Here is a 21,757-nt window from a genome sequence, read left to right as displayed (position 1 = left end):
CTTTTCCTTTCAAAGTTTAGCTTTCTTTTACTTTAATTATGTCGCCGCAAAATGGCTGGAATGTTGTGTTAGTCATAGTCAGTCATGCAATCATTCCTTTTACTAAGGACAAGGAAACTCAACATAAATCTCAGCTTGTGGCTTGTCTAAAATTATGCCAAGAACAGTTTTATTTATCACAAAATTAACAGTCAAAATTTGAATTATATATGCGTCTATATAGAACCTTAGTTATGCCACTAGCACATTTGACTCATTTCATTTCGATGTAAATATATGACGAAAATAAATCTTTATTTAATGTGTGCTTTAATTGTAGTTTAGTATGGTTAAATACTAAAATTGTTTTTAGTATTTAATAGCACAGTTTTAGTTTAGATCCTCTAATACTCTTTTTTGTACCACAGATTTGTCTTTCTGAATTCACAAGTAACTGTTGACTTTAACTTAGGGAAATAATTGCCCGATAATACTCTTAACATGTCTGTACAAAGCAATTAATATTTCCGCTCTGAACAATTTTCTTCCAGTATTTCCCATACGTCGTTTAACGAAAATTGTACTCTTTATTCACTTCTATGGGGAAAAACAGTATTTTACAACTGAATGAATCTGCACTGTGTGAACACTGAATGAAAACATCAGGTTTTATAATATTTTTATTGTGTGTACCTCAGAGTTGTGAAATCACAATAAACTTTTTTCTGATAACTGTCTACTCTTTGCACGATTACCGTAGGAAGCTGAAGATGCGGAGTTGGAGGAGCTGGCCCAGCTGTTGCTGTCACAAGATACAGAGGACCTGGAGTACAGGGATGACGGCTACATCGAGCTGGTACTGAGGCTGCTGGGACAGATGTGTGATGGACAGAACCAACAAATACAGGTACTGTGTGACGGATAGAACCAACAAATACAGATATTGTGTTAGGAGAGAACCAACAAATACAGGTACTTTGTGACGGACAGAACCAACAAATACAGGTACTGTGTGACGGACAGAGCCAATAAATATAGGTACTTTGTGACGGACAGAACCAACAAATACAGGTACTGTGTGACGGACAGAACCAACAAATACAGGTACTGTGTTACGAGAGAACCAACAAATACAGGTACTTTGTGACGGACAGAACCAACAAACACAGATAATGTGTGACGGGCAGAACCAACAAACACAGATAGTGTGTGATGGACAGAACCAACAAATACAGATAATGTGTGAAGGACAGAACCAACAAACACAGGTATTTTGTGAGGGACAGAACCAACAAACACAGGTACTGTGTGAGGGACAGAACCAACAAACAAAGGTACTGTTTGAGGGACAGAACCAACAAACACAGGTACTGTGTGACGGACGGAACCAACAAACACAGGCACTGTGTGAGGGACAGAACACACAAACACAGGTACTGTTTGAGGGACAGAACCAACAAACACAGGTACTGTGTGAGGAACAGAACTGACAAACACAGGTATTGTGTAACAAACAGAACCAGCAAACACAGGCACTGTGTGACGGACAGAACCAACACACACAGGTACAGTGTATACTTAAAATAGTCGTCTTTGTATCTTTCCTAAACTATAAAATGACACCGTCATGAAATCTTCTGTAAAACATTTTTCTCACCTACTGCTCCCCAATGCAGAGAGGCAAACACACCCAAATTAGAAACTAAATTTGCTGTTGATGAAAGTATGTTCTGTTCGAATTTTTATCCTCATTTCTTATACTTTCAGGATTATATACGAGAGCAACCAGATAACATCAAAAGTGTCAACTTGGTGGCAGAGACGTCCAAATTTCTTAGCATTGTGTACTCAAATATCAACAAGAATTCAATAGGACTTGTGACTCAACTTTTCAGCACACTGAATGAGTTCACTTCAGTAAGTGATACATTAGTTCATGTAGCCAGCAATACTGCAGTCAATTCGCAGCACCCTTAAGTTTAATACAATTTTTAAAACTTATAAGCAAATAAAAAGTCAATGTCAGATTTTGTTAGTACATTGTTTTGCAGTTATGATTCACTATATGATGTTTAGAAGTGTAAATGTGTGTTTATTAATTGTGGTATTTTTTTCAAGCCTTTTTTTTATCGGGTTACAGGGTAACTCCCGGAACCAGGCTAATGTGTTTGACAACAAAGTCTGTGACTATGTTAACCACGTGCTGAGATCCACACAGTTTAAAGGCTGCACAGTCAGTGAGGTGAGTGAGGCACATTCGTTTTTATTTATTTGTCTGTTTGTTTATTTGTTTACCGAAGAATTTTTTATTTGTACGACGCCTGTCAGGTTTATTACTGGCGGAAACCAAAGTGTCCGAAGTAAACAATGGACCTGTAAACCAGTTGTAAAGTCGTTAACCAAGGGCCTGACAGTCGCAGACAGCACTTAAACATTAACCATTTGAGCTCGCCAGTCCTCAAAGCAGTTCTGAACTGCTACACACGTAGATGTAATGGTTTCCTCTCAAAGAACAAAATAGAGTTATGAGCAATGTGAACAATGTTCCGAAATGAGCTAACGAAAATTTCTTCTCTCCGTTTGTTTAACATCTAGATATTTATTTCTTTATCATTGTATTTCAGATCTATGGATTGAAAAGCGCGATCGGTTACCTGATGATGTCGTTGATGGAAGAGAACAGAGCGAAGTTCACAGACAACGGTCCAAAAGTCTACAATGTCGCCAAGGTCAGCTCAGTTTATTCATTATTGAACAAACAATCTTGTCTAGAAATCCACAAGTACAGCTGTATATAACTTTGGTAAAAATCTATAACAATCTGTGGCTATGCAACCTACTTAAATAAACCTGACTTCTATTTATAAAAAAGAACAACTTCCGAACAGCAAAACTGAGGAAAAAAAGAGGGATTAGAATTTTCATGTAACTTCTTTGTTGTTTTGCTTAATCTGGGATTTTGAGAGGATAGGCACGATTACCGCGCTGTTAACTCGGCAGCTAACTTAGGCCTACTGTTACAGGAAGTGATGGAGAGTCTGGATCGCGAGACGTTGTTCGGTGTTATGACGTCATGTTATCAGGAATCTCAGGTAACCAGAGCAACTCACGTGCTATTTGACTTTTGAACTATGGCATTTAGTCACGAATCGTGTTACAACTGTTTATCTGTTGGCTATATACAAGTATTCTTAAGCTTTCGCTGGCTTCCTCTCCGGCCTTAGGTGGGAAAATCTTCTAGCAGTGTGCGGATGGTCGTGGGTTTCCTCAGGGCTCTGTCCGGTTTCCTCCCACTGGTACTGGCCGCCGTCGTATAAGTGAAATATTCTTGAGTACGGCGTAAAACATCAATGAAATAAATAAATTAAGCTTTCGCGCAAATAAAGTTCAATATTTTCGTCAATATGATTCGAATATTAAGATAAATTGACAGAGGCGGCCAACCAAAGACTTTGAAAACAGCAATCTTTATTATTTTTGATATAATTATATTCTCAAAATATGCTAAAATTCTCAAGACGTTTTAGGTAGCTCATGTGGAAAATTGTAGTAAATGCCAAAAAATTTGACCTCTTTGTTTAAACCATTAACATTCTGTACAATAATGGCTTGTGTGTTATAACAGTTAGACAATGTGGTCACATTTTTCGTTTGGAGGATACATGCATGAAAGGCCAAAGCAAATCAGCTCAAATACTTTGCACATACTGATCAACATTTCAGTGGTTTGGTCTGAATCACACTAAGCTGTTCAGGACTTTTGCGTTAATTCCTACTATAAGTATTAAGCTTCATAATTACTAATTGCAAAAATGACAAAACTTTCGTTGATGGATATACTGCTCTTTAGTGTCAACACCCTCAAGTAAATTATGCAAACTACCTGGTATAATCACATGTATTGGACTCCAACTTTGTAAACGGTGCATAAAGCTGGAAAAATGATATGCCTCTACTTTAAAAATAATATTTCTGCCCATTTTGATGCAAAACGTCAAACGAGATTTCTTGCAATACAGGCAATTCTGGGTAAGACGGAATCTGCCCTACACCGGAAACAGGAAGCGGAACTGGTAGGGTTCCTCTATTATCACATACTGTGTCGAATGGTGGACCTAGACGAGGACGGCATCATCAAAAAGTCATGTAAGCTTCTGTGTGATTGGATGAGAAAAATTGGTGAGGTCGTTTATTGGATGTTACGGTAGCTCTTCATACATACCATAATACTTAGACAGATTAAAGTAAAAGAAAGCTAAAATATGAAGTAAGGTTCATCATACTGACAACTTAAATCTATGTGTAAAAACGCTTTCATTTATTTATTTTTTTTTAGACTTCTTTAAAGTTGGAAGGCATTCAAATATTTTAGTTCTGTGATAGGCTTTATGTGCCATACTGACAGTATTTAGGAACTCTGACGTAGCATCACCTTTTTTTCCAGATGTCCACCAGAAGGAAGGAATTTTTGAGAACATTATTTCAGTTATCTTTTACTTATGAGTTAAAACGGTTATTACAACACTCATTGTCGTGATAAAGTTGGAATAGCCTCCTGTGACATCAGATTTCCTAGACTCTGATAGCATGGCCTTTAAAACCCACCTTAGAATTCAAAGGTTTAAACGGCTTCACAAAAGCCTTTAAAAAAAATAAATGAAAATATATTAATGCATAGTTTTAAGTTGTCTTTATGATGAACCTACTATAGTTTACCTTTCTTTCACGTTAATAAAATGTAATTACATTCTAACTTTCCGTAACTTTGCTACCTTTAGTAAGTATATTGATAAGATAATTGTAAAAAAATGATTTACTATGAGTTTTTAGATTTTTTTAATCTGTGTGACTGTGGAATTCAAAAAACACTATTCTCTCTGAATTGATTGAAGGAAAGGGTTACGATTTACGCGTACATTGTGCATGTTACAATTTTCGATAAAACGCAGTACCTATTCTCGAATTTGCACACGTCAAATGCAAAGATTTATTTACGAATACTCAATTAAATCCATGTGCCAAGTTATAACTTTTCTGAAACAAACCAATATTCAGCACCAGAATCGTTGCAAAATTACGGACACAGACTTTGGAATCAAAAGTTTTTTTCAGAATGTTACACGTATGTTACATGATAAATATTAAAAAAAACACATTGCATGTATTCGGGTTTCAGCCTTTCTAAAGACGCCTGCAGACGAGGCAGTCTGGGAGTTTTATAACGACAGCACCCTCTCCGTGGAGATCCTCAAGGATGATGTGCTGCAGAAGGTTTACTTCCGGGTCAAAGACAAGGTGAGGGGTGGAGGTGACCAGAGATATTCTGGTTATAGAGGCGCTTCTACAGACTTACTCAGTTGGACTTATTTATTTGTATGATAGGTGTTGAGACTTCCTGAACAAAGAATGTTTCACTGAAAGACAGTGGTCAGATTTACAGGTGTACATCGGGTCGATTCCCAGAATAACGCACCGGCTGTCTCTATGCAAAATTGATTTGTGGAATTTGGCTAGCTACCTGTACCTCATCATTACAGGCATTTATTATATTCATCATTTGAATAATTAACAAGAAAACTTTTTCATTTGTTCAACTGAATTAATTTGATCTTTTCATTTCGTTCTGTTGGACCATCGTTTGTCTAATAGATGAATGGATGGAACGCTATTGTTTTTCACATCTTAGCAACTTTCTGGTTAATTTTGTTCTGTAAATGACAGAATGTGCTACGGGAAGAGATCAAGGAGAAGTTTAAATACAGCGTGGATAGGTCATCACCCAGTGACAAGATACGAGACTTCATGGAATGGGCACTGGATATTATTAAAGACATTAAGTACCAGGAGAAAATTCACGCTAACAAACTGCTCCAGTTCTTCGTCAAGTTTGGGTAAGCCAGCTTTAGGCATGTTACCATGATTTGATTTGTCCTATTGAATGGATTAGTTCAACGAAAAAAGAACAAATATCATATAATTAGGGTTTGTTCACACCGTGTTAAATTTGACAAGTGGGTGGGGTAAATTGCACGGTACATGAGGAACGGAGTGTTCTATATATTGAGTCGCTTTCGCGTGATACGAACTCATCAATCGGAACTGGTCCAAGGACACCTTTGACCAAAATCGGATGATAGCTCGCAAGTTTCTTGAATTCTTCAGGTTGATGTGATAAAAAACATCTGAACAAGACTTCAAACAATGTTTAAGAAAGACGTCCAATAATTGGCAAACAGCCAAGTGAATTTTGAAGGCGTAGAGAATATTATGTCACAGATGAAAGTGTTCATATCTCCACTGTGGCAGATACATAATTTGAATCATAATCATATCATAAAGTACGACGTAAAGCCACGACCATGTATCCATTCATTCGAGAATAAATGACAGTCAAGCAATCGTACGACTATACACATAAGTAAATACATGTACAAACCATATGATAGCCACGAATGTCAGTGAGTTGGTCAAAATGAACCTCTTGCGCGTGATTTTTAGCACCAATGTTCATACTGAAAATACTTATCTGTGCAAATGATTTATTTGCAGTTGGTGGTTTAACTTCTTCAACCTGATCATCAGTTTATTGATTTGCCTGTTGGTGCTGATTTCCTGGGAAGCGCCCACAGCCGCTGATGGCAGTTACATCATAAACCAGTGAGTCGAACCCAGTTGTTTAATGTGTTTTTTTGTTTAACATGTACAACGTTATTGTACCTTATTTATTTAAATATAAGGGTAATTATTGCAAAGACAAATGCCTTGCAAATTTAGAAATATAGTGAAGTCATGGATAGTTGGTTTGAAAACGTTGCAAATTTCCAAAGCTGTGTTTTTCTGGAATATTGGCACATCCCAGGTGTAAACTAACAAAATGAAAATGTACACATAGTAATGTCGATAGTTCACCTGCAGGCACGTCATTATAAGTTTCAATGCCATAGCTTTTGCCCTGGAAGTTGAATACTTCTTAAACCCAAACAGCGAATTTCGTCAAAACTTATGAAATCATAAATTCATAAAAAGAGTAGAATACCTTGCTCTTTGACCATTTAGTTAACACACGGAATAAATTATCAATACAAGGGATAAAATATGAGTACAGTATCTGCCAATCATATCTGTACATGGAAACACTGGGTTTTACCATTTGTTAAAAAACAATGTTTGATTGCTTTATCACCTTTTAATTTCAACAGTACACTAATTTTTATAATGTCACTGAGGTTGTACATAAGCAATAGCACCGCTGTCACGGAGCACATGTAATTCCTGACTTTATGGCATTGTCACAATGCTTAGTTCTAGGAACTGGAAGTTGAGATATTTACACATTTGTTTTAAAAAATTTGTAACATAGTGTTTTAATCCTTGTCACCAGCCTAAGTTTTTGGCAGTGGAGGTTGGCTCCCATCAATAGGCTTTCAAACTGTGTTCTAAGTTTTGACTGAAGGCGATCTAAACTTTCTCTCAGTGTCAAGCCGACCCCAGATGGTCTAGTGGAACACTGTCTAACATGAAATGTTTCTTGCCTTACCAGAACTGGTGCCACGGTGCCCACGTCAAGTTTCGAGGGAGTGGACGTCTTACGATTCGTTTTCAGCGCCCTCCATAACATCCTGTCCGTATGCGTAGTGGTCAGCTACTTCCTGTCAAATCGCCCCTCATTGCCCAGGGTCGTCAAGAAATATGTGTAAGATAAATTTTGAGAAGACGATTTTGATTCCCTTGGTACTTATCACTGTATTGATGTACATAACAAAACGCCAGTGCACTGATGAACCTAACAAAATGCCAGTGTACTGATGTATATAACAAAACGCCAGTGTACTGATGATGAAATTATGCACTATATGGAAAAAATGGCCGAGGAGTTTAGGTACCAGCACAGCCCAGTAACCTGTGGATGATAGTGGGTTTTCCCCTGAGGTAGCTTTGTCCGGTTTCTTCCCACCATAATGCTGGCTGCCGTCGTATAAGTGAAATGTTGTTGAGTATGGCGTGAAACACCAATCAAACACGTACGTGGGAAGGTCTGCCTGCAACCTGCGGATGGTCGTGGGTTTTCCCCTGGCTCTGCCCGGTTTCCTCCCACCATAATGCTGGTCGCCGTCGTATAAGTGAAATATTCTTGAGTATGGCGTAAAACACCAATCAAATAAGTAAATAAATCAAACCAATCAAACAAATAAATAAATTGATGAAACCGTCAACCGTCGTATATAAGTAAAATTTTCTTGAAGACGGCGTAAAACATCAATCAAATAAATAAATATAAGTGGAAAATTCCGTTGAATGATAAAACAACCATATGTTGTGCCTCAGTATCCGCGGTGTTCCAGAAGATTACAACTCCCCGTGGATGAAGCAGGATGACGACCGAGAATCCCACCTGGAGGTCAAACTACTCAGCTTCAGAACAGCGTACTACATTGTGAGTTTATAGAGAACGACACAGTTATCTCCCTTCCGTTCATTTATGCATGTAACATTTACACGATTTGAAAAGGTGGTTAAAACTAAACAACTGAGAATCTCGTACATGGCTGTAGATATAAAATAACAAGCAACTTAACAGTAAACTATGAAATACGTTAACATGGCGCCGGTAATGATATTACATACATATAAAGATATAAAAAGATCGAAACAGTCACTTCAGAATGTAATATATCTCTACAGCTACACATACAAAACGTCTTCCACGGCCTCGCTTCACAGATAAATTGCTTGTCCTGCTTTGCCATTGTATATGGCCTATTGCCATAGTCATTGTGTTTTTCCTCCTTGTGTCCTTCAGACGTTCCTGGTATTCTCCGCATTGGGCACGGCTTTCTATGGCTACTTCTTCGCGTTCCACTTGTTGCACATTGCCTCAATGAACCAGCTTCTGAGCAGAGTGATTGGGGCTGTCACCAAAAACGGTAAGGGCAAATAAATATCACAATCAAACATTTTAAAACTGCATAAGCCAAATAAAGTCTATTTCTTGATGTTGCGATTACACAAAGACATTTCTGACTTATGTCAAAATTTAAAACGTTGTCACAATGCTTAGTTTTTGGTTTTATAAGTTTAAATTTTCACACATTCGTCTTAACATAACATTGATGAGGTGGTCAAAATTTTAATTTACATTGTTTGAAAGAAAGCTTTAAAAACATATTTTAAGTTTTGACTCAAGTCAAAACTGGTGTTACGTAATAATCTCTGTTCTGTAGTTTTGTGTACTACAAAAACCACTGCGTAAACCGGGATGTTGCAGGTTGATTAAGCATTGTTCGTGCAGGTTGTATTATGCACATTATTATTTAATTTTGTTTTCGGGCACAATATTTTTTTAAAAAACTTTGCGCGTTATAGTATCCACATTTGTCCATATAAGCACAATATTGTGACAACAGATTGTTTTACATCAATGAACACTCTTTTGTCTCTGGGTACAATGCGTTGAAAACGTAAGTTGCCTGCATCGTGCGCGTCGTTAATCGTTTTTGATTCAGATGCACTGTACCAACAATAAAGCCTCATGTTGTTTATTCTGCGGGTATTTTCAGGTTTGTCTCTAATCATGGTAGCCATCTTGGGATTGATCTTTTTCTATATCTACGCCCTGATCAGCTTCGCTTTCTACAGAGAGTTGTACAACACGGCTAGTGGGCGATACTGTGGGCGGATGTACGAGTGCTTCATTACCATTATTCACCACGGCCTAGTGGAAAACACATACAATGTAAGTGCGTCTATATGTAAGTATGACGTCAGATGGCGCCATCAGCTTTCAAGATACGCCAGATAAGTCAGGGAACCAAACCGTGACAACCCCCTGCGGTTGAAGCTGTTACTGCACTGCTATATATGGACCATGCAGACGGTTGGAAGTCACGCTGTTATCGTAATGACGTAACTCGAAAACTCAGTATTGATCAATAATCCAATCTACATGCATACTCTACATTTTATTTCAAAAAAAATGTTTAATAGTTTTGCTCGAAATCCAATATGGCCGTCAAACTAAGTGACCTAGAGGAAACTTCAAAACAGTAAGATAACAAAAATCTCCCATAATTTTGCTACCCAATTCAAACGGCTGCTATTTGCAGTTTTCTAGAAATACATCTACCACAAAAAGCAATGTCGGAAAAGACATCATCCGAGCTTTCATCTTGGAAATCAATCGATCCAATGACTTTCTACATGTTCAGGGACACAGCGTGTAATCATGTGTAATATGATCCCGTAAGTGGGAAGGTCTTCCAGCAACCTGCGGATGGTCTTGGGTTTCCTCCGGGCTCTTCCCGGTTTCCTCCCACCATAATGCTGGCCGCCTCCGTATAAGTGAAATATTCTTGAGTACGGCGTAAAACACCGATCGAATAAATAAAATCAAATAAATAACAGCCATTTTCGATTCGAGTCGGCCGCACTCGGCATCATCAACAAATAAACTCGTGGAACGTTTGGGTTGAAAATGAAGAATACTTGGCGATTTTGAACGCGGCATACAAAATAGAGCAGTCATATAGTTGTTCAACTAGTCGAATCTACACAGAGTGACATCCATACTGAGGGTATCAAGATACACATACTGAAAATGTTTAAAATAAAATATTGCATAAACCAGTGAATATCTGATATGACTGTTTTAGTACCTTATCGAAGAGGTGTCAAACCAGCCGTTCGGCTACCATCTGGTCCTGGCGATTTACAATGTCACATTTTTCATCCTGGTCACCACCATTGGTCTCAACATCATCTTCGGTATCATCGTCGATACCTTTTCAGAACTCAGAGATTCTAAGGTAAGATGAGCAGATTGTTATATATGTAGTCGAATACTCAGTGGCTTGTTTGAATGGATATTTTCAATCGTTCTTGTGTACATGTGGATATTAGTTCTGAGCGCATAGATGCGCTCCCGGTATCGAATGAGTTAAGTAGCATTATTGCAATCACCGGTTGTTTTAGTTATACTTTAACAGTTGGCTAAATCCCACAAAAAATGCTGTCGCTTTTCATTTTCAAGATAAATTTAGTGGGTCTCGAAGGTGGTTTAAAGTTAATTCTGCGTTCCCATTGGACAGTTATCTGGTTGGCGCGTCATAATAAGAAAAACATTTTCTTTTTCGAACATATATATACAGAATACTTCCACTGTTCTGTGGAAATTCCAGTATCTATACATGAAAGAGTTATCTTAGTGCCGTGTTGAGCCGATTACCATGTATTCCCGCATTGAACGTTGATGACATTTGCATATATGTGTATAGAGGTAAGCAGACATTATGTGCGTCTAATCGCGTCGGAGACTATTCTCAAACTGAGCTAGATTCTGTTTGGTTTTCAGTGGCAAGTCGACCACGACATGACCAACGTGTGCTTCATCTGCAGCAGGAGTAGTTATGACTTCGATCACCATGCTGGGGTAAGTCCCATACAAATATACACTCAAAAAATAATCAGTTAATTTTAACAAAAAGTCTGTGGTCTGATGCTAGAAGGTATCCTGTTGTTATAATATTATATCATATTCAACAGATAACATCACGTTAGTCTAATAGAATGTTTATTTTGAATTGATAGAATATTTGTGTTATTTATAAGCGAATAATCTGCTGGAATAACAAAATACATTCTGTCACTCAGATTACAGACTTTCTGATAAACTTAGCAGATTAATTTTTTTCGTGTACGGAGAAGCTAGACATGTTAAATCCCATCATGTTGCGATGCATTAGCAATACACATATAGACGCAAGCCCTTTTCGGGGGATATGAATTTTCTTAAGTTGATTCACTGAATTACCATTCATCCATTCACCGTTGTGTGTCTATACTCCCAAACCTGTCCCAGTGACAATAGAGCCACATCACACATGTATAGTACCAAGCTAATCTTATTAGACATCTTATCTTATTAGAAATTATGCTTTTCTGGGAGCCCACTGTATACATGTATATATAGCTAAAATGTGCGTCACTTGGTACAATTCTCCTGGTGATGACTTAATTAAAGCCGCAATACTGAGATCGTCAAAATGAATTTCTCCGGAGTTACTTTGCTTATTTATGAATTTTATTTACTAGCATTTGCCAACCATGTTTCAATGTGATAGTCCCGGGCATTCCAGCTTACTCCACACATTGTACTGAGAGCAATGGTACATATATCAGTTAAATAGTATTACTATGGCCTTAAGCAATATTCAGATAAATGTACAGATAATTACCGGTACTTGTATTGTGATCAATTCAGATACTAGCATGTGCAAATGCACGAAAAGGGTATACCTAAACCATCGAATTGGAAGTACACGTCCAGTCTCTTTTGCTCGTCAATTTAAAACAATAACATGTTCTTCTACAGCGTAAGACCTATATTTTTCTACTGAGCCAGTCGGAAATAATCTAAGGATCGACCTTTTGCAGTTATAGCTTAGGGCAGATATTAGTCCGATAGTTGATTTTGATGTCGAGTTTATATGCTGACCGCTGCAGATTAAGTAATCATTAAATGTTTTAATTTTTCGTCCTATTTTCCCAGGGATTTGAACAGCATGTGAAGAGGGAACATCATCAGTGGTCTTATCTGTTCTTCTTCATGCACCTGGATGAGACGAGACTAAACGACTACACCGCGATACAGCTTCACATCTACAGAATGGTGAGTTCACCATTGAAGAAAAAGACTATAAAACGAGAGAATAAAGATGATCGATGTGCAGATAATAGCTGCGACGCATGCGCATTTCTGGGCCCATGACTATATTTTGGGCTGTGAAGTCATGTTCGGCTATTGGCTAAGCATTATATTATATGAAACAATGCATATAAACAGCTATTCTGACCATAAATTCATAGTGTCGTGATGTCATCAGCGCTCTATCAACACGGACCATAAAATCCGTCTTACACAAGTACTCAAGTGAACTTAATTCTGTTCAGTAAATTTGGTGGTATTGAGACAGAGGTGTGTCGAATGGCAATGATTTCAATTTATTGTTTTTATTTTTCTTTAAGTGGATGTGAACTGATGCAATGGGTGGTTTCATGGCATTCACACAAAGGCGTTACGCGCCAATTAAATGAATAAATAAATGAGATCGTCCTTTTTGTCTTTCCAGCTTGTCAAGAAAAACTACGACTTCTTCCCTCTTCACAGAGCTCTGAGTTTGCTGGACGAGGGAGATGCCACGGACGCGAAGATTGACTCGTTAATGACACAAGTTAATTACCTGGTGAACAAGATGAAAGAAGAGGTAAGGGCAGGTAGAAATTACACCTGTATCTTGATCAGAGGACGCTCAGATACCTCATACTGTCAAGAAAATCACATAAACAATGAGACGTTTGTCTTTCAATCGCTGTAAGGTTTTGTTCGTTTAGTTATTTATGTAATTGGAGTTTCATGCCCTATTAAACAATAATTCACTTATACGGCGGCGCCCAGCATTGTTCTGGGAGGAAACCATGCAGAGCACATGGGAATCCCACAACCACCCGCAGATTGCTAGCTTTCCCACGTAGGGCCAGAGATGGAGCCAGCATGAGCTAGACTTGAACTCATACCGATAGCATCACTGGTGAGAGCCTCCTGCGCTAGCACGCTAACCACTATGGGCCACGGAGGCCCGTTAATCTCTGTAGGACACACATGGATTCAGTCTCGGGCTGGGATAGGAAATTTGGGGATTCCCCCGTTCTCACTACCCTGGAGCTTTAGCTAACGGTCGACAAAGCTGGAGTGTGACCATCTGAGTAGTCTGAGTATCGTCTTCAACCATTATGAATAATGCAATTCACCGCCATAGCATGAGTCAAAAATTTTGAGTAAGGGGTTACAAAACAATCTTGAAATGATTAAATAAAAAAGATTCTAATGTGGTGTTTTGTCATAACAAATTTATTGTAACAAATTTTCTTTGCAACTTTACAGGATTCGAGGAAGGAGCGAGAAAGAGAAAGAAAGAAGCAGATGGAATGGAAGAAGACATACCGCCAGCCAGAGGAAGACTCTTCTTGAACATCACGTGACCGCTGACAAAGAAAAGTTTGCTGAAGTCAAAAAAGACAACTTTTTTGTTGTCAAAACTTGGAGCTTTTCAGTAGGGACTCAACATAACATGATGATGTGAATGATTTGATGTAGTTAATAAGATGGGTGCCTATTTAAACCATTGGGGAACTATACTCAACAGGCTGTTGATGAACACCTGGAATGCGTCCATCAAGTCTATGGCCGCCATGACAACCCTCCATGCTAACATGTGTCATCTACATGTGCCCTTCCCGGTGTCGTTTTGCTGCTTGAGTATGAAAAGCGTAGGTTTATTAATCTCCGATCTCTTGAGATATGTGAGATGTGTATTCTAGTTGCATGCTTATATGCTTATATCTGTTGCTAGGGATTATGGCCTGTGCGGAATGACTTTACCGGTATGGCAGCCTAACGCATTTGTATTAGCAGACAGAGACCTGTATGCAGTGCTGTGTATATCGCTACAGAGTAAACGTTACTGTATGTTTGGAAATACGTGTGTAAAACGTGAACCGGATTTCGCCTGTTCATGCCGGAAAAATCTACAATATATGTTCACCATTGTGTTTAAGGGTATAGTGTACGAATATACGTCAGTGTGCAACATACTCTAGAGTGCAAACAAATGGTAGTGTGCAAACATAGGGTATTTTATCTGCTCGAGGTACCTACATGTACATGTATGTACACCGCTGTGTAAATGATTACAGTGTAAAGTTCCGAAATACGTGTACGTTTATATACAGTGTGAAGTATTTCACGCGTTCAAATTGTTGCAATCCTCCTTTGATAGGAGAACGTTTGTGTAATAATGGCATATTAGATCCAGCTTTAGGTTGCATACATGAACATATAACTCTGTCTGATTGCACTCTCTACTCTGAGAAAATATTATTTGGCATAAATTTTGTGATTTAATCTGTTTATGTGCTGTGCTCAACAACATGTCACCCATATTTGATGGCAATGAGGTTAACGGGTACGGTTAATCGTAGGTAATCGGAGCAGGATAAACAAAATCACTGTCATGCATGAGAGCGGGAGCCGGATTCGAGTGAGTGAGTGAGTGAGTGCTTGGGGTTTAACGTCGTACTCAACAATTTTTCAGTCATATGACGACGAAGGAATCCTTAGGGTGCATGTACGTGAAATGTGCCTCCTTGTTGCAGGACGGATTTCCACCGCTCTTTTATTTAGTGCTGCATCACTGAGACGACTTACCGAAGGCAAGTAAGACGCCCCGCCCGAGCCATTATACTGATACGGGTCAACCAGTCGTTGCACTATCCCCTTCATGCCGAGCGAGGAAGTTATAACTTCCTCTTTTAAAGTCTTAGGTGTGATTCGATCAAGGATTGATCCTGGATCTACCGGTCCTGAAGCGGACGCTCTACCAACTGTGCTATCCAGGCCGGTAGCCGGATTCGAACCCGCGGCCTCGTTGACCAAGGGCAAATGGTATTCGATATCGAAAGGCTGCAGGCAAAAGAGGTGGTAGTACATCCCTCAAAAAAGACATAACAGTTCTATATTTTACTTCATTTCCGTTTAAAGGAGACGAAAACTTAAAAACATGACACTATAGGCTAAAAAGAGGACATTTTTTTCTGTCTAGTGGTGCCTGCTGCATAATTTTGCGATTTTTCCTTGTCATACACGTAAAGCCTGAAAACAGCCAAGCTGGCATAAATCGCTGAGTCCATCGCGTCCTCCATCTTTAACACCCTATAATTTCTGCTGGGGTTGTGTTGCCTCTCAGCCAATGAGAATCGTTAAAACTGCCAGCTTGTTCGTGTAACCTCGGATCCTACGTCCAACATTCCGGTTTCCCGATCGTCAAGCGGAAAACGAACTGTACTGTTCGCTACCTTCTGGGAAGAAGAGCACTACAGAAAATGTACGAAATGCACTTCGGCGGTTTCCGACGGCAATTCTCCGCCTAACACAGAAGACTTCAGGACTAGTTCATAGGCAAAATTGAGTCGCCCACAGTCATTATGAATGACTTTATTCATAATTTATCAACTTGAGGTACATATTAGAATTTTTTTATGGCATGCACCTGCAAGGAACTGCATACTCGTTTCAATGGTATTTGATTCATATTTACATTTTCATCTCCTTTAATACTACAGAAATAGGACATTGTCACAGACCTGTTATGTATAGTCTGTATACGTGATATACACGCATGCTGGCGCGCCTGTGAATGTATATATATAGTGCGCTATTAAACGTATTTAATATTTATTATATGAATTTGATTGTACAGTTTGCTCTGATTTTAATGCAGCAAAGCATGTGCATGTGACTAATTTTAAATGAAATTTATGGAGGTCATGCAGTGAATAAATCTAAATATTGCGTCAGTGCCAAGTTTTTCCAACACAGTTTTCACTTTCAATGAAATTGTTTTCAGAGAAAATATTACATTAAATTTCAAGTATATTTTCATACGAGGAGTTTCAAGGAATATTTCGGTGTAAATAATTTGATTATTATATTTGTCACGTTATGTGTATTATTTTATAGTGCTCACGTCGTTTTTAATTAGTTTAATTGTCTTTATTTCACACTGTTTGCTCAGATGTATAACAATGTATTAATTGGAAATCACCGTGATTATGTACAGATTTTAATATTCACCCCAAAGGGTTTAAAGTCCGTTTTCAATATGCCACTTTTGTGAATGCTTTTGTACATAAAACTATATTTTGCTTCTTTTATGATCTTCTTTGGTACAAATGTTTGTTACCTACATGTAGGAGCCCACCATTATCTATACACACGGAAACGCATGTGGATAATAAATATACACGTGAATACACGTGAATATGCTGATTTCAGAAGAAGGAAAGCAGAAGTTAGTATGTAATATAAGACAATATATTTATCATAAATCAGTCAAGATACCACTGTACACAAGGTGCCAGCGTCGTACTATGAGTAGATGCACATGAACTTTAGGTCGCTCTGTCCGTCTGAATGCATGTCTGTCTTTTCGTCGGAAGTTTGACACCTTATCACCACTAGCATGATATCACCTTCATGCTTCTGTGGATTGTCTCAGCGAACCAATATTGTCTTCATTGTTGTGGGTATTGGAGTTCCCAATTATTGTTTTGCGTCTCTGTTCTCCTTTTTGACTTCTGTTTTCCGATTACATTCGTACCTGTCTACATCCGTCTCTGTGGCTAATCCAGTCCGCCTGTGCCAAGAGGGGAACATCTTCCCACACAACGGCGACTTGGGTGAGCGCCGGATGGAATCTTCTATTGTAAATTTACAGGGGTAATACAATACCAGTTTACTCAAAAAATCGAAAAACTTACCTTAAATCCAAAGTTTCCCAAGACGGAAAGTCATTTGTGCCTAGAGACCTTGGGAACAAAACAAAAACAAAGCAAACTTCTTTTCTCTGTACGCACCACTATTTAAGAACCATTTTCTATTGACCGCTATCAAAATATTACAATCATATAGCTGCATACCTGCATGAATTTCAATTATTGGAGTGATTTGTAATGGCAAGGGAAGTTGTGCATTTATGTATGTATGGAATCCTGTGCAAATGAATGTTTCGTATCAGAAATGTAATATATTTTGCTTAAATAAAGAAAATGTTGCTTGGACTTTTCGCTATAGTTCTGTGAAGAATGCACTTTTGTGTTATTCCTGATTTATATGTATCAACCGCTAGGCCACGTGAGATATGGGCTGACTTCCTATCCCCAAATGTACGATCGGAGCTTCATGCATGGCAACTGTTTGTTCACGATGTACGCTTTCTTGTGTGGTCTTGTATGGCATTCCCCAGAGACCAGTTCCCTTAAACTAGTTTGACATACGTCTCACATGGAAAGGTTTGAGAGTATCTCGCCCAAGGTGAGTGGCTTACTTCGGGAAAATGGTTTTCTGCACCCTTAGAACTGGCCGCCACCCTACGTGTATAAAAAAAGAAACGTCTGCGTGGTATTACGTAACAGTGGAATTAAATAAATATTGGACGTATGACAGAATTTTACATGCTGTTGTTTGTTGTTTCGATGTTTAACGTTGCCTTCACATACCAGACGTCGGGAGACCCGGGGATCAAATCCGGGTCGGGTCACACCAAGAACTTTAAAAATAGTACTTGTTGCTGCCTGGCTTGGCGCTCAGCACTGATAGTTTAGAGGAAGGAAATATGTTATAAGAAATATGACTGGGTGGGGTGTCATATCAGGAGAATTCGTCATAATACTGCACTGGCGGCAGTACATTGGCAGCATGGAGTCGCAAGATGATATAATATATGCATACACATCTAATGACTCCTCGTGGCAATATGACTGAAAAATTGTCAAAGTAGGATTTTAAACCACAGGCATACATAACACATACATACATTCATATACCAGACCCGTTCCAATGAAAACCTCTATCTATAGCACAGAATGCCTCATTCAAAACCATACCAAAGCCACTGTGTAAAACACATGGAAAAAAACAATTAATGCCAGTTTACAAGTTTAAAGTCAAAATGTATAAACATGTAGTCTCTAATCCATTATAGGCAACACGCCTATTCAGGGCATCATACACGTGCATGACAGACGCATGCGGCTCATGATGAGACACCTTGCTTCTTTATCAAGGCTAATAGACGTATAGCGGTCCAAATTTCCCAACTCTATACGAGCTGACGGAGGAGTCCACCCGAGTCCACCCGCGTACACCAGCTCTATACGAGCTGACGGAGGAGTCCACCCGAGTCCACCCGCGTACACCAGCTCTATACGAGCTGACGGAGGAGTCGACTTGATAAACGTATACTAGTCCGACTACACCAGCTCTATACGAGCTGACGGAGGAGTCGACTTGATAAGCGTATACCAGTCCGAGTACACCAGCTCTATACGAGCTGACGGAGGAGTCTACCTGATAGACGTATAGTGGTTCGAATACCCCAGCTCTACACGAGCAGACGGAAGAGTCGACCTGATGGACGAATGGTGATCCGGAGATACCAGCTGTATCCTAGCTGACGGAGGAGTCAACCTGATAGACGTATAGTGGTTCGAATACCCCAGCTCTACACGAGCAGACGGAAGAGTCGACCTGATGGACGTATGGTGATCCGGAGATACCAGCTGTATCCTAGCTGATGGAGGAGTCAACCTAATGGACGTATGGTCATCCGGAGATACCAGCTCTATCCGAGCTGACGGAGAAGCCGACCTGATAGACGTATGGTGATCCGGAGATACCAGCTCTATACGAGCTGACGGAGGAGTCTACCTGATAGACGTATAGTGGTTCGAATACCCCAGCTCTACACGAGCAGACGGAAGAGTCGACCTGATGGACGTATGGTGATCCGGAGATACCAGCTGTATCCTAGCTGACGGAGGAGTCAACCTGATGGACGTATGGTGATCCGGAGATACCCGCTCTATCCGAGCTGACGGAGAAGCCGACCTGATAGACGTATGGTGATCCGGAGAAACAACTTCTATGCGAGCTGACGGAGTAGCCGATCTGATAGACATGCATGTATACAGTGATTCGGGCATTTAGCTTAAGAACTTTTAATTTTTTTTTACATATACGTGTACATGTACTTGAAGGGTCTATATGGCTTTTACAACAGGGTATAATTTAATACATGGAATTGCCTTTACACCAAAATACAAACAGACCACAGCAGAACGACTGTACGAGACATAAAACAACATGTCCATCTTGACACTAATAAAGCTAAAGATTACATTATTATACTAGTATAATTGAAAGCCTTTAAATCTATACACGTTTAATGCAATGCAGATTATTAATGCCGCATCATTTGAAGAAACCGTCGCATGCGCAGCACTTTCCCCTAATGTCGCAGTTGTATTAATGTTATATATAGCGGACAATTCACTAGTGCGACAATAAGGGAGATGTCATTAACATTTCTTTTTTGGATTGGTGTTTTACGCCGAACTCAAGAATATTTCACTTATACGACGGCGACCAGCATTATGGTGGGTGGAAACCGGGCACAGCCCGGGGGAAACCCACGATCATCCGCAGGTAGCAGACAGACCTTCCCACATACGGCCGGAGAGGAAGCCAGCATGAGCTGGACTTGAACTCACAGCGACCGCATTGGTGAGACTCTTGGGTCATTACGCTGCGCTAGTGCGCTAACCAACTGAGCCACGGAGGCCCCCTCATTAACATTGTGTTTAAATGTGAAATACACTGCATGTCTAATGTGGGAAATCAGGAAATCAATCAAATATTGAACGGCTTAAGAGTTGAGAGTTGAGCAGAGACGATGTCGAACGAAATATGTTCATAAATACCAGCTCTGCGTGGACCCTATAAGCTATGTAGGCTTCGCCAGGTATTTGGGTACTATATCTAGTCTTAAACTTGAAGACATCTTTGCTCCAATATTTTGGTATCACTATACTATAGTCACGTCAAAAAATATATCTAGCAGCTATAGTATAGGGAGGGTGGAGCCAAGTAAGACTGTATCACTGATATAGAGGTGATACCGTTAGTGGTTATAGGCTGTGCCAACAAGATCTACAAGTACAGTATATGTTTGGGTATGGGCTCCGTGTGTATAGCGCACTACTTTAGCGAGTGTGGTTGCATAATTATTGATCCGCTGTACTGTCAACCTTAATTTCTAATGAAAAGTTTATCTACCGCTTTGAGAGGTACAGGTACACCCATATAGGTCTAGACGAAGTAGGGAGACCTCGGGTCAAACCCGAGCCTGGGCTTAAAAATGGTACTTGCTGCTGCCCGGCTTGGCACTCAGCAGTGAGAGGTTAGAGCAAGGAAACATGACTGGTTGATCAGGTGTCAGTATCATGTCTGGTGTTTTCGGCATGACACTTCAGTGGTTGCAACACTTTGGGGCAAGGACTTGCCCTGCCACAAGAAGACACATTTGATGTCTGTATATCCATACACCTGGTGACTCCTCGTCGTCATATTACTGAAAAATTGTTGAGTACGACGTTAAACCCCAACATAGGCTTATGTAGACCTACATGCATATAGAGTTCACAGTTCTACATATATTGCACTGCCGGCGCATGTAGATAGCCTAGTCCATCAAGACGGGCTCTCAAAAAACAAACAAACAAAAAAAAAACATGGCGCGCATTTCAAACTCCAATAAACCACCAATATTTGCCCCGGCAATGTGGAATGTTCTTGACATTACTCTGACAGGTGACGACAGAACCAATAACCTGTGTGAGTCCTGGAACCTCCAGCTGTCCCACTTGGTGGGCCATAGCCATCCTTCACTCCGGCGGCTGCTAGAAAGTCTTGGGAAAGATGTGGCCATGGCTTTTACGACTCTCTTTCAAGATGCCACGGGCCAGGCTCAGAGAAAGCATGTTAACAGGCCACAAGACAGCCACAGGAAAGATTGTTTGTGATCTGTTCTGACCGCAGGGAGGGTAGACGGACAGTGGAGGAAATACTAAGAGCAGTGGATCATTGCACCAGACCATAACACATGAACTATGTACTATAATGTTGTTCATTGTGAACTGAGAAACACTAGGCCTACTTGTTCTCAGACTGTTGTTCCAAATAATGAAACATCCATTTATCATGACGGAAATGTCCGGAGAGGAAAATGTCCTGGAGAGGAAAATGTCCAGAGGGGAAAATGTTTAAGGGGTGGGGGGATATCCGGAATTTAGAGTCCGGGGGTGGGGGGATGTCCGTACCTCAAACTCC

General features: G+C 39.7%; 1 protein-coding gene across 1 annotated transcript in view; it reads left to right on the top strand.

The window, feature by feature from the left end:
- Window positions 1-14,032, top strand: part of LOC135479724 (inositol 1,4,5-trisphosphate receptor type 2-like) — an 82,709-nt gene extending 68,677 nt beyond the window's left edge. The window contains 18 exon segments of the mRNA XM_064759627.1: window positions 740-886; window positions 1,747-1,896; window positions 2,120-2,221; window positions 2,604-2,708; window positions 3,003-3,071; window positions 3,999-4,125; window positions 5,156-5,274; window positions 5,701-5,870; window positions 6,529-6,636; window positions 7,520-7,672; window positions 8,305-8,413; window positions 8,780-8,903; window positions 9,537-9,712; window positions 10,629-10,781; window positions 11,327-11,404; window positions 12,524-12,643; window positions 13,104-13,238; window positions 13,916-14,032. Coding sequence (XP_064615697.1) covers window positions 740-886; window positions 1,747-1,896; window positions 2,120-2,221; window positions 2,604-2,708; window positions 3,003-3,071; window positions 3,999-4,125; window positions 5,156-5,274; window positions 5,701-5,870; window positions 6,529-6,636; window positions 7,520-7,672; window positions 8,305-8,413; window positions 8,780-8,903; window positions 9,537-9,712; window positions 10,629-10,781; window positions 11,327-11,404; window positions 12,524-12,643; window positions 13,104-13,238; window positions 13,916-14,002 — 2,232 coding nt within the window. The 3' untranslated portion in view covers window positions 14,003-14,032.
- The last annotated feature ends 7,725 nt before the right edge of the window (window positions 14,033-21,757 follow it).

This window comes from Liolophura sinensis, chromosome 12 (genome assembly GCF_032854445.1).
Source record: "Liolophura sinensis isolate JHLJ2023 chromosome 12, CUHK_Ljap_v2, whole genome shotgun sequence".
NCBI lineage: Eukaryota > Metazoa > Mollusca > Polyplacophora > Chitonida > Chitonidae > Liolophura > Liolophura sinensis.
This window is presented reverse-complemented; position numbering and strand designations above follow the sequence as displayed.